At 48.8% G+C, this 14167-nt stretch overlaps 1 protein-coding gene across 1 annotated transcript in view; it reads left to right on the forward strand.

The window, feature by feature from the left end:
- Positions 1–14167, forward strand: part of LOC102383584 (sperm-associated antigen 17-like) — a gene marked incomplete at its 3' end in the record, with an annotated part of 368781 nt that overhangs the window by 301830 nt on the left and 52784 nt on the right. Inside the window, exon 22 of the mRNA XM_025193226.1 lies at positions 8888–9127. Within this exon, the coding sequence (XP_025049011.1) occupies positions 8888–9127 (240 nt within the window). The remainder of the gene's footprint in view (positions 1–8887; positions 9128–14167) is intronic.

Consider the following 14167-nt stretch of genomic DNA (forward strand, 5'->3'; position numbering starts at 1 on the left):
TTGCTTTTCTACAGACACATTCAGGAGTGAGCCAACCACTCCTGGTTGCTTTTCAAAGGCAGTCAGGAGCCTCTCTCACTTCTGTGGCCATGGGGCAGAGAGCAGTGAACAAGCTAAGAAAAGCAGCAAGGGCACCCCCTGGCCCATGGAGCAAGAGCAGAGGTGGCAAGCAGACAGACACCTGCCAACCCAGACCCCCCCATGCAACCAATGGACACTGTTACATGTGGGGGAAAACCAGGATTCAACCAATGTATTTATCGCTTTACTTATTTAGAATTTAATGTTTGTTTTACTTATCATTGTTTGTTATTTATCATTGTATTGTACTTTACTTATCACCTTTACTTGCAGGCAGAGATGGCCCCACCTATGGCTAGTGGGGCAGAGAGCAGGGGCAGCAGGCAGGCAGGCTAGTAGACAGACCAATACCAATACCCACCGTCCCACACCCTCCTCCCCTGTGCAACCAACTGACACTTATCACATGTGGGGGAAAAGCAGGAACTAACCACAAAATTTATCAGCCTTTACTTGCAAGCAGGGAGGGAACCCCATGGCTAGTGGAGCAGAGAGCAGAGGCATCAGGCAGGTAGATGCCCACCGCACCCCTCCACCCTGCCATGCAGCCAACTGACAGTGTCACATGCGGGACCTAACCGGAGCTAACCAGTTTGACATATATCAGTGTTTACTTGCAACCTGGGAGGGCACCCCATAGCCAGTGGGGCAGAAAGCAGAGGCAGCAGGCAGGCACACACGCAGACTTTAAACCACCAAACCTGCCCCCCCACCCCGCCCAACTATGCAACCAACCAAGTAACAGATCAGGATCTAACCAGGATATTTATCAGCTGTTACCATGCATCCTGCATGCATGGTTTTTATGGAAGACAATTGTAGCACCGTTGCAAGTTACCATTGATGTGCCTCAACCACACTGTGCAGGAAGTGATGGCATGTCCTGAAGTCATTCTCAGGCTTTGTACTTGGTCTGCCTTTCTTCTTTGGTGGTGGTAGTGGTGGCAGTGTATCAATCAGAGCTGAAAACAGGAAGGAAGGAATGTGTGTGCGCGGGGGGGGGGGAGGTGAGAGGGCATTATTAGACCAGGGTGTGGGAAGGTTGATGGAAAAACCACCAAGAAGGGCCTGCCCTAAATAGTATTCACCAGCAAGCAGAGCCTCCATGCTTTGCATTGCACTTCACCTTTCTGCACAACAATCAAATTCCCCCACCTGTCTAGTTAGTTGTCAGTTGAAGTAAACAATGCCTCACCCCCTCCATGTATCGTGCCACTTGTCTGCATTCACCCATCACCCCCCTCCCCCACCCTGGGACCCAGGTGTCATTTCACGTCAGGATGTCACTTACCAATGGCTAAATGTACCGGTTGTGGAGGACATTGTGATGCCCTCTTGCAACTCCACATCAGAAAGCAGCTCTCATATTGGACTGCAGCCTGCACTCAAGTGCTGTCTTGTTGTGCCCCTGATGGGCAACTCTCCTTGGAATCATCCAAGACATTCAGAGGACCACATTCCCTAGTCTTACACACCTTGGCTAGCTGTTTTCTGTCTGTGGTCTGTTATCTTCTCTCCTCAGCCTCAGACATCTCGAATCAATACAGTGTACCCGTACCTCAGCCACTGCTCCCACAATTTATAGGGCTGCTCTGCAGTGGGTCAGGAATAGTTCACACCCCCCACCACCCTCATTTTGATGGGAAAAAAAAGTTGGTGCAGACATGTTGGCACCATCCTGGTGTGGTGGGAGAAACCTCCCTAAGGTTCATTGTCTAGCTGTAATTTGATTGACAGACAACGCAGGTAAAGAAAGACAGCTGTTTATTTGCTCGAGCAAAGACCATAAAGCCAGCAAAAGGCAAAATGCCCCCCCCTAAAGGGTGAGGCGATCTTTTATACTTATTACAACAAGGCAAGACTTTATGGTTAACAAAAAAAGAAATACTTGGGCGGTGCTTTTCAAATCTTTGTAACAGCATATTTCTATTAAGCTGAACTAGCACTTTTTAAAAGCTAAAAGTTAAGTAACAGTAACATTATAATATGTTAGCAAAACCTTACACAGTAGTAGATACTTTTCAAGGACACAACCACTGCACCCAGAACAATGGTTTCCCTGTCTTATCTTACTTCTTGCTGTAGCTAATTTTTCAGCACACAGACACAGATCCACTTTTTAACTCAGAAAATGCTTAATATAGTTAAAATGATTATTTGACACAAGCAAAGGCTTAGCTATCATTCTGCCTTGTGGTCAGCTGCATTGCTAGGCCACAGGTCATGCCTTGTATTCAGCTATAAAGCTAATACTTCTTAATAATCTAAATTATTGTAAACCTAACAGTATGCTTATCAGAAAGCTATTCTATTTCAGGGTAATAACAAACCTGCGCACTACACTGGCAATTGTTTTGCAAAAGAGCACCAAAACCCTGTATAAGTAAGAAATGGGTTAGGTACTGAAGGGCAAGCCAGTGAGGTTGGTCAGCTCACCATCAGACCCACATCCTCACAACACCCTCCCCCCACTCCCCCCCCAGCCACTGCCGGCCTCTACCTTGCATTGTCCAGGGAGACAACAGCACCTTCACCCCATGATCTGCCCTGCCCCTGACTGAATGCACCCAGTGCCATAGCCCCATTTTTTTCCCTTGTTCTGGCTGGGATTGCCCAAAGAAGGTCACTCTCAGTCAGATTCATGGCAACAGGTGACTGAAATCTGCATAGTCATCCCCCACCCCCCTTTCAGTGCAAAATGTATCATTTAGTGCAGACATGCTGGCACCATCCTGGAAAATTCTTTTTTGCAGAAGAGCACCAAAAGGTGGCGTAGGTAAAGATACATGTACTGATGGGTATGTCAAGGAGGGTCACCCACAGGGTCCCAAGGGCTCCCTACAAGTCACCCATGTGTCAAGGCACTATGCAGAGATTGCAGATAGTCCCTGTAGCCACCAAGCACCCCTGTGCTGCTGCCAATCATAACTGCATAGTCTCAGCTCACAGTCAGACTCATATCCCCCTCCCCACCCCCCTGCCTGCCCCAGCCTTGCCCTGGCCAGGGTGAGAACAACACCTTCACCCCCTTCTTTTTCCCTCCTCCTGACTGAATGCAGCATGGTAGCCATGGGGTTTCTTTCCTTTTTGTGCTGACTGGGATTGCACAAGGAAGGTTTTACATTTCAGAGAGGGCAGTTAGCACCTTCTTAGGTCAAACTCCCTCACATAGTTCTCTCCCGAGCAAGGGAAGCTTAGAGGGGCTTGTTAACAGTTTATTCCTGGTCTTCCCCCTTCCACCACTTCAACACCATCCACCAGTGCACTGGGTCTGAGGCTAGCCAGGAAATGCTTGGGGTTTCTTTTCTTCCCACCCCCCATCCCACCCAGAGGCAGACATTTTCACTCCTTCCCAATAAAGGAGGCAGACAGACAGACAGGGGAAAATGCCATTTTATTGCACCTGAGAGATTTGTAAGGAGCATACACACAAGTAATGGAAGCAGAGTATTGTGCAGGGGGTTACTTGGGCTTCTTTCCCTTCTGTGCCACCCTGGCTGACCTTCCCCTTGCTCCCTGAACTGCAGTGGTGCCCACCTGGCCCTCCTGGTACTCATGTGCCTCTCAGCATTTTGGCAAACAGCTCACATGTAATGGTCCTGGCTACTTCCTGGACAGGGGCAAGCCAAGTGAACCTACTGTGCCCTTTCTGAGGTAGTACCTGCTTATGGATGCTGTGCTTGTTCACACACTACAGGAGATCCTTAATCAAGTCTTGTGACATCTGCACATCGACATGGCACTTTGTGGCCAGGTCAAGAAACTGCCCTGGGCAGTCTAGGAGTTGCTTCTGGAATTCAATTGTGTTGTCCACACTTCAATTCTCCTGGTCCTCATCAGACCTAAGCGCCTCCTGGACTTCGTCCCCCCAGCCATCCATGGCTGCCACTTGGGTTTGTGGCACCTCCACCAAAGCCTCCGTCATGCTCTCTCTGGTGTGTCACTGCCTGCAGCGATAATCTTGTGAGCACTCCACTCCAGTGCGAGCTGACATCCGAGGTTCGGCATCAGCCGTGGTAGCTGGTAACAAAAGGAAAGCAAAGTGTTCATGATGTGGTCAAATTTCCTTCCCCCGCCCCCAAGCATTCAAGAGGATGGTGACCCACCTCCGGTGCTGCATGCACTAACTCCCCTGCACATGCAACCCACAGGCAGTGCCACTCATACCAATAAAGTTTGAATGCAGCCCCTAGTTGCTGCTTTGTGGGTGGGGGGTTTCTTGTGCTGCATGCCAGCTCCCTGTCACCCCATTCGCGATTGCAGAAGAGGTCACCCCACAGTCAGGCACACAACAGACCCATGACAGCTGGCAGCCCTTAATTGAGAACAGCACAGTTCAGTCCTGGAATGAACTGCTTGTGTGCCTCAGGGGGGCAGGGCATTGACTGCTTTCATTTCCCTTTCACTCAGCCCCCGCCTTTTTTTATGTGCTGGCTGCCATGCACCCAGGGCAAAGGCCCCGGGCACAGATCCAGGGGACACATTCCCCCCATGCTTGCCCAGAAGTGCATGCTGCAGTGGGATCCACCCTTCCCCCACCCCCATGCCCCCCCAAACTCGCTGCTCACCCCTCCCCTTGCTACGACACTGCCTGCGTACACCAAAACACCTACCAGAGTGGCACACATGGAAAAAATTCACATGCCTCAAAACTTCTAAGTCCTCCATTCAGAGGCACAACCCCGGCTGACATTGCCCATTGTAGCTAAAGCAGTTCAAGGAAAACAATGAGTTTGTGTTGTGGTGAAATATTCTTCACCCACCTCCACAAGAGGACAGTGACCCACTTCCAGCACTACATGCACTAACCCCGCAACACATCCAAACCAGATGTACTGAAACAGTGCCTGCCAGAGTGGCCTAAATTAATATAATGCCCATTCCCCAATACTTAAAAGATCCTGGTCACACATCCTCTTGTGTCCCAGGAACAAAAACCATTCTTTGGGTCTCAGGAACAGAAATCACATCTGAAGTGGTTTCCTCCTTCTCCTCCTCCTCATCTGTGCTGCTCCATAGAATAGGAGAGATTGGGGTCACGATCAGGGTCACCTCTTCTTGGGTGTCCCTCTCATCCAGCACCATGGAGCAGTCTCCTCAGTGCTCCAACGTGGTCATGGTTTCTGTCTCAGGACACTGTGTGCTTTCCAGGACAACATCAGTCCTGAACGACTGGAGACAGAAAGCCTTGGAGAGAATGACAGACAGCTGGTTGTGGAAAGGAGCAATTGTGTGCCCTACCACAGAACAGGAGATCTCATCCTTGCCCCAATGAAACATACATCACAGGGCCTTGATCTTGCTCTGGCACTGTGTTTAGTCCTGGTTGGACCCTCGCACCTTCATTTCTTCGGCAGTTGAATACACCAACTTATTCCTCCTACTTTTAAGCTGTTCTATGATCTTTTCCTCCGACCAAATGTCAACCACGTCCTTCAGTTCTTCCCGGGTCCAGTTGGGGACCCAATTAATGGATGTATTAGCCTCCTGATTTGTTGCCTGCATACTGCTGGACTTGGTTTTCTGAGACATCAGAGAAGCTGTTCGTGGACAAGATGTTGTCAAGACCAAGGTATTCTGACAACAACTGAATCATGAAAAGTTGCTTGCAAACTTTGTGAGGCTGTTATATAAATATGTCTTGAACAAACCCTTTTGAAAATTCCACGTACTCATAATTGTGAAGGTGTCAACTGTGTCTCAGAACTGGCAGTCAGGACAATGTGATCAAGTACCCTTTACAAACAAAGCAATGGTGATAGGCTTAGCCTGGTCCAAATTGCCCCTATTGTCCATTGATAATGTTCCAATGATGATCACATCTACTTGTGTCTATACCTGTGCCTGGCTGCTCTTCCTACAGACCTAAGTTCCCCTAGCCTCACTGTGCCACTGAATCAAGGGCATTGTGTCCCCAGTGGGCACCCCTTTGAGAGGTGTTAATTGTATCTATTGAGACATAGCACTGTCCATCACGCATCCAATTCAAACCTTGCCTAGTGCATGGGAAGGCTCTTTTCTGGGGAGAGGGGGCTTTCAAGCCAGGGTTCTTGCAGGTCAACTTCTTTTTTTCTGGGGAGGGGTTGGTTTCAAACCAGGATTCTTGCAGGGCAACTTTTTTTTTCCTGGGGAGAGCTGGCTTTCCAGCCAGAGTACACCAGGGTTCTTGCAAGGTAACTATTTTTTTCTGGAGAGAGGTTGGTTTCAAACCAGGATTCTTGCAGGCCTAGGTTCCTGTCTGGGGAGAGATGACTTTCAAGCCAGGGTTCTTGCAGGGCAACTGTTTTTTCTGGGGAAAACTGGTTTTCCAGCCAGGGTAAGCCAGGGTTCTTGCAGGGCAATGTTTTTTTTGCTGGAGAGACATGACTTTCAAGGCAGGGTTCTTGCAAGGCAACTTTTGTTTTTCTGGGGATAGCTGGCTTTCAAGCCAAGGTTCTTGCAAGAAAACTGTTTTTTTGTTGTTTTTTTCTAGGGGAGAGATTGGTTTCAATCCAGGATTCTTGCAGGCCCAGGCTCCTGTCTAGAAAGAGCTGGCTTTCCAGCCAGGGTAAGCCAGGGCTGTTGCAGGGCAACTTTTTTTTTTTCTGGGAACAGCTGGATTTCCAGCAACAGTAAGCCAGAGTTCTTGCAGGGCAACTTTTTTTTTTTTTTCTGGGGACACCTGGCTTTCAATCCAGGGTTCTTGCCAGGCAACTTTTTCCTCTGGGGTACTACAGAGCAAGGCTCTTTTCTAGGGAAATGTTTGTTTCAAAACAGGATTATTGCAGGTCAGGCCTGTTTTCTGGCAAGCTGCTGCTTTCAAAGGTCAGTAACTCGAGAAGGAGGAGGCACACCCAACAACTATACTATTTTCTGAGTAAATACTTCTCGGATATGCCTATTCCAGGGGCAGGCAATTATTTCAGGTGGAGGGCCACTTAACAAGGTTTGATCAGCTGTTCAGGGCTGCATAGTTAGCCCCACCCCTTAACAGGTGCCATGCCCCCTGGTTGCCATTTTAGGACCAGAAGTCCCACCTCTAACCCCTGACCTTGATAACCAGAAGTCCATCCCCTTGTCCCCCAGAAATACTTCTTTTGGGAGGGGAGAGTTGCCATCTTAGAACCAGAAACATCCAAATTATACACTAAAAGTCAAACGCCTACTATAACGTATTTTAAGTCACCATGGCTTGGCAGGGGAGGCAGTAAGTGGGGGTTAGCATGAGGCTCCCCAGGGGAGGAGTGGTTCAGGGACTGAGGAGGGGGTGGATTACTGGTGTATTACTTACTGGTTTACATGTGGCTGCCCTTGCTGGAATTTACAGGGAATTGCACACTGGGCTTAATTCAATCAAAAGTCTAGTATGTGCAAACACTGACACAATGCTCCAAAATAAACAAGTTTAAATTTTAGAAACCTATTTAATTTAACAAGGATTAAACCCCATAATGTGTACAGGAACCCTAGGACTCCTACTTTCTAAATGAGTACCTTTATTAAAGGGCAACAGAGTTCTGCTCCTCAGCTGCTCTTTCCTTCTGGTTTCACAAACCATTTTTATACATGTTTTTATACCGCACTTGTTGTGCTATATCACATTTAGGGGACAAAGCAGAAATAATCCAACAGTATATGATAAGGATGAGGCAAAGTCCTGTGGTAAAAATATGTTTTATCTTATTAGAGAATGTAAGCAAACTTTTGAAAATTGTCTAAGTTGCTTAGGTGCATAAGGCTTAGCAGCCCAAATAACTCTGGGTGGAATTGTATCCCTTTGGTCATCTAAGTAACAGTTTTTAGTTATAGAAGTGGTATTTTGGCACTTACATGCAGCTAGGAATTCTGTTTCCCAGATGCATAACCCTGCATGTGTATGTGACTATATGCAAATGTACCTTGAAATAAAATGAAGGAGAATGACAATATTTGTACCTTATTTTAGCCCTAATAGCTAAGTGAGTAGGGCACTTGCCCAGGAAGTCAAAGACACAGTTGCTATACATCCCTTGCCCATAGGAAGTTTGAAACTGCATCTTTATGACATCCTAGTGCACTGTGCTAACCATCAGAAGTCAGGCATAATCCAGCTGCCTTTCTAGCACTCCTTTCAAAGCTGAGCCACTGCCCCTTGCATTTAATTGTCACTGAAAAATGAGTGCAATATAGTGGGGAAGTTCCTGCCCATCACTGGGGATAAAGATACTTAGGCCCCATCTCACTGAACATACAATTGCTATTTTCTTCTTGGCCACACATATATCCCTCTCTTGGTTGCCCAGGGGGCCAAATCCTATAGGAGTGTTAAAAAGAACTGTAGCTAATGCCTAACCTAGTGGCATAGTACTTAGAGGTAGTGTTTTGCGAAGTCAGCAAATTACTTGCTCAAATTCCTTTCATGGTGACAGGGACCTAGAAACTGGGTCTCTGGCTTCCCCACAGCCCGCTCAGCTATTTGGACTGAAAACTGGAAGACCACTCCTACTGCTCCATCTAATACCTGCTAGAAGGTTGTGGTGCACACCCATAAGGGGTGCTTACACATGCCTTGCCAATACATAGCTTTCTGTGTATGCACAGTCTACATATATAGTGCATATGCATACTCATTTTTCACATTGCTGGAAACAGAATGGCTACCTGCACCAAAATAACACACTTTGTCTTTCAAGTTACTTAGGTGTTTTTCAAATTTGTATCTGGTTATATAATGCACTTGCATAAGGAAGTGAATTAAAGCTGCATATACACTGTTATTTACAAAATATTAAGCACCTTCTTGTGAAAACAGGGCCTGAGTTTCTTGATTTTTTTAACATTTTAATAGGCTTGGAAGGAAGAACATGATCGACTATTAGAAGAAGAACAATTAAAGGAAGAGAAAAAAGCTGAAAAAGAAAAATCAGTTGGTAAAAAGAAAGGACAGAACAAAGAAGTATCAGTCACTGAAGAAAGCAAGAGCTCAGAGAAGAAAGTTTCCAAGGAGAAATCTAAAGATGAGCCAGCAAAACCACCTGAACTTGAAGAGCACAATATCCTAGCACCACCCTCTGAGAAAGGTTATCAGGTGAGAAGATTATAATATCACATTAGGAAAAGATTAACACTTTAAAAGGTCCCTGTAATAAGCAGAGGCCCAGCTGGGGACAGAGCTAGTCCCAGGTCCCACCTGGAAATAATCAGGAAATCAAGCTGGGACATCCCTCAAGAAGACAGCCCTGCCACACTGGCTATATAAGCTCAGACCAAGGATAGCTCTTGGGGAGCTGCTCTAATTAAAATGCTGCAGTGTCACATGTATTAGGCCCGCACACATTTAAAAATGGTTGTAGGATGCTTTAACTAAAGCTCACTCAATGAGCTATAGTTAAAGTGCTCCAGCAGCCATTTTTAAACCCATAGGGGCTTATACGCATGATGATGCAGCAATACTAGAGCGTTCTAATTAGAACACATCAGAGCTTGTGTGCAGAGCATGCCCAGATTACCAAGCTGTGCCTCTGGCCTGCTTAGAGTGCTTAAATCTGACTCAGTGCTCTGAATCTATGGGTTCTGCCCTCTTGCCTGTTTTTGTTGCTTTTTATAACTAGGAATCTACCTAAATCATGCCTGAAGTGCACTGCACAGGACAAAAGGTCAGCCTGGCAGATGGATCTGTCCACCCACCACCCACCCTCCCAGAAGGGAGTCTCCAACCACTACCACCCATCACTTCCTCTTCATGGCAGTGATCTTGATGCTTCCCCACCTTGGAGATTCCTGGCCTGGCCTCTTCCACCAATGGAATGAGCTCCTTCTCCTCCATTGCTAGTGCTTCATATCTTCTCCAGGCAAACCACTGCAGGTGGAGATGATGACTTCCTTCTGCTGCCAGAAGTCACAAGCTTCTAGCTTCCACTTTCCTGGGAGTCCATGCCCTCTTCCTTTTCTAGAACCACCTCTCGCAGTCCTTTCTCCACAGTCTTAGAGGTTTTCTCCAGCATGGAATCAATGAAGTCCTCATGGCAGAAGATGCTTTAGAGCATTGCTATCTCCTCCTATCTCTTGTCTTCTCTCCGAGGGACACCACCAGAAGGCACTGCTCACATTGCAGGCATTCCCCCACCTGGCTGACAGTGGAAGAAACCTCCAAGCTGCCATCTGCACAGAACCAAACCAGGACCTGGGTGGAAGCCTTGATGGTGTGTGTTCTTGCCTGGACAGACACCTCACAGGTGGAAGCAAAGTAAGAGCTGAAAGTGGCAGTGGCTCTGGGATTGTGATGTCCACCAGCCATGTCTCTGGTCTTCTAATCTGCTGCCTCTCACTTCCTTCCTCTGTTTCCAAGCAGACCTTCCCTCTGTAGCTGGCCTGTTTGATGTTCTTTAATCCTGAAGGGTTCCATTTTCCCTGCAAACATCTTTCCTCTCAGCAAGCTTACAGTGAAGGAAGGTGAGAGAGAGTTTCCAAGCAGACTCCCTAGAAAACTCCCCCTTGCTCTGGACTCTTGTTAAACAAGGGGCTTAAGTCTTGGTCTAGCTGCTGAGTTTTATCTGTATAAAATAAAACTGGATTCCAGGAATACCTCCTCTCTGGTCTCACAGATGCTGTGGAGGACACACATGGTGACGATGAGTTGCAGCAGGTTCTCCTCAGCCACTTCAAGGTGCACCCTGAGAGCACACCAGTGTACCTTGAGGCAGCCAAAGGTGCACTCTACCACCATATGGAACCTGCTTAGACAGTAGTTGGAGTGTTCCTTCTGGTGGTCCAGCTATCCCCATAGGGCTTCATCAGCCAGGGCAAGAGGGGGTAAGCTGAGTCACGAGTGATGGATCAGGGGTTACAACATTGCCAATGACACAATCAGGGAGTCTGAGGGTGTAGTGCCAACTCTCCATCAGGTTGGGGAGTAGGGAGTTTTGGAAGACACGGACACTGTGGGGTCTGCCCACCCAGCTAGCATAGATGTGGGTGAAGTGGCCCTGATGATCAACAACTCCATGCAAGATGACCAAGATGTACCCTTTGTGGTTGAAGAATGCCCAGCCATCCTGGGGTGAGCAGACAGTTGGGATGTGGGTACTGTCCAAGGCCCCTATGCAATTGGGGAAGCACATGCATCAGAAGCCAGCTACTACATCCTTCAGGTTGATAAGGTAGATGAAGCAGTTTGCCAGCCAAACGTCCTGGACAGCCTCTCCAGCCCTGGACAAACCAACACCAAACTGGTTGGCAATGTAGCAGAGACTGCCAGGAGCGGCCAGCTTCAAGAGAGCAATGCCACTTGCTTCTCCAGATTGAGGGTTGGCTGCATGAAGATGTCTTGGTGAGTGACATTCTCATGCAGGGGACACTTGGATGATGATATCCATGGAGGTGTCCTATCACATATGGAAGGTCTGGAGCCACAACTCATCACCCCAGGTGCCAAGGACTATCTGCTCCCACCAGTTGGTGCTGATGGGGTGCACCTACACCCTGTGCTTGACAGGTGGAGGTGGTTCTAGAATACCCCGGTGCTCATAGCATACAGGATGGCTCCATCATCACTGTCCAAGAGAAATCTGGAGCCACAGTCATGGATGCTCAGCAGGCAGGGGTGCAGAGGCACAACAGACAGCTCAGTGTGTGTTGGCATGCAGATGCATTCTAGAGCCTCCCACTGCCACATAAGGTTTAGCAGGTCATGTGTGATGTATCATATGAGAATCACACACGGTGATCAGCAGGACCCGATGCAGCTCCAGAGTCTCCCTGTTTGTGCACAGAAAGTGGGAAGCCATGGCATGGTGCGGGATGACTTGCAAAAGCCCCAAAATTGCCTCGCCTGCACTGACAACCAGACAGACTGGAAACATGGCCAGCTAGCTGCCTGCATCCATGCAGGCTGGGGGGGGGGGGGGGGAGGGGGGACAATCAAGGCAGAGGATAGTAGGGGCCTGGCCAGGTCCCCCTCCTTAGGGAGAGGGTCCTTGGTGCCTGCTGACACTGGCTTTGGGCATGCAGAACCCCCCAGAGCTCCTCCACCTGCCCTGACAGCTGGCCATGCAGATGGGCATGGGGGGTGGGGCAATGGAGCCAACAATCGGGGCCAGGGAGCCTCTGGCCAGATCCCCCCCTACAGAGAGGCTCCCTGGTGCCCAATAGGTACAGACCCCCAAGAGCCCCTCCACACACACACACACACACATATACACAGGGGAATGCCAGGTGGGTTGGGGAGGGAGTGTGGTGTCATGGCTGGCCAGCTCCTGGTAGCACAGCAATCAGGGAGGCCAGTTCACTGTTAAAAAGCTTGGGCCACTGTTACGAAGTGGCAGGTGGGCTGGGGGGTAGGATCCGAGCACCAAGGATGCGCAGGCCTGGGGAGTAGGGAGTAGCCTGGTGAGGCCCACACAGCTTTGGGCTGGGACCCCCTCACCCCCCCACCCCAGTCCTCCTGCCACTGCTTATCAGTGGCAAGCTCAGGCTGCTGTCAGAAAATATTAGGCTAGCTGGGGGGGGGAGTAGGGGTGGATCTAAGCCCCAAGGCCACACAGGCCTTGTCTGACATTCCTCTGGACCCCAGCACAGGTATCTGGGCTGGATTCATGTGGTCTTGGGGCTTGCATGCCACCCCCAGCCTGCCTGCTGCTCCTTGTCAGTTATGGCACCCAGCTAGGCCAAGTACTGTAACTGACAAGAAGCAGCAGGCAGGCTGTCTAGGGGTGGAATCTTGATCCCCAAGGCTGCATGGGCCCAGTCCAGCACTTCCCTAGACCCAAGCAGGGGTAGTTTGGCTGGGCCCACCAGCATTGGGACAGGCACCCCATCCCCCAGCCTGCCTGCTGCTGTCAAAAAGAAGCAGATGGGCTGCAGGGTGGGATCTGAACCCCGAAGCTGTGAGGGCCCAGTCTAGCACCTCCCAGACTCCAGCAGGGGTACACAAGCTGAGCCTATTCAGCCCTGAGGCTCTCATGTGACTGCTATGCCAGATTTTTACAGGAATGTAGAATAACAAACTGGGCAGATGATTGTAGATGTTGCAAGAGGGGTGATTTTGATACCAAAGTTTTGTTTTTAAAATCTCTACTCTGTGTCCCTGATGCATTTTTTTTCTCAAAGTTAATTATGATATCATGAACCAATTTGCACTGTCTCCCCCATTTATGGGCTTTTCATTCCCAGGTTTTTGACTGTCCAGACCGCATTGATTCAAGATTGTTAAAGATTCATTGGCTGACCAGAGAAATCCAGAGCAGTCTACGGGCTAAAAGAGGGGCATATAAAAAGTGGAAAAGGGGAGAGATTACTAAAGCGGAGTATACCTCCTCTGCTCACGCTTGTAGGGAGGCAGTTAGACAGGCCAAAACTACCATGGAGCTGAGGATGGCATCCCAAGTTAAGGATAACAAAAAATTGTTTTTAGATATATAGGGAGTAAAAGGAAGGCCCAGGGTGGAATAGGACCTCTACTAAATGGACATAAGCAATTGGTGATGGACAGGGGGGACAAGGCTGAACTCCTCAATAAGTTCTTTGCCTCAGTGTTCCTAAGCGAGGGGCAAGACAAGGCTCTCACTGGGATTGTAGAGAGGCAGCAGCAGGGCACCAGACTACCAAGCATAGACCCTGAGATGGTGCACAGGCACTTGGAGGAACTGGATGCGTTTAAATCAGGAGGCCCGGATGAGCTTCATCTGAGGGTACTGAAGGCACTGGCTGACGTCATTCCCCAGCCACTGGCGAGAATATTTGAACACTCATGGCGCACGGACCAGGTCCCGGAGACTGGAAAAGGGCCAATGTGGTCCCCATTTTCAAGAAGGGGAGGAAGGAGGACCCTGGCAACTATAGGCCAGTCAGTCTCACCTCCATCCTAGGCAAAGTCGTTGAAAAAATTATCAAGGCTCACATTTGCGAGAGCCCGGTAGGACAAATTATGCTGAGGGGAAATCAGCATGGGTTCGTAGCAGGTAGATCATACCTGACTAATCTAGTCTCTTTTTATGACCAGGTTACAAAACACCTGGATGCAGGAGTAGGGGTTGACGTCGTTTATTTAGACTTCAGGAAGGCCTTCGATACAGTATCCCACACTATACTGGTGAACAAGTTAAGAGGCTGTGACTTGGATGACTACACA

The sequence above is a fragment of the Alligator sinensis genome, unplaced genomic scaffold (assembly GCF_000455745.1).
Source record: "Alligator sinensis unplaced genomic scaffold, ASM45574v1 scaffold819_1, whole genome shotgun sequence".
Lineage (NCBI taxonomy): Eukaryota > Metazoa > Chordata > Crocodylia > Alligatoridae > Alligator > Alligator sinensis.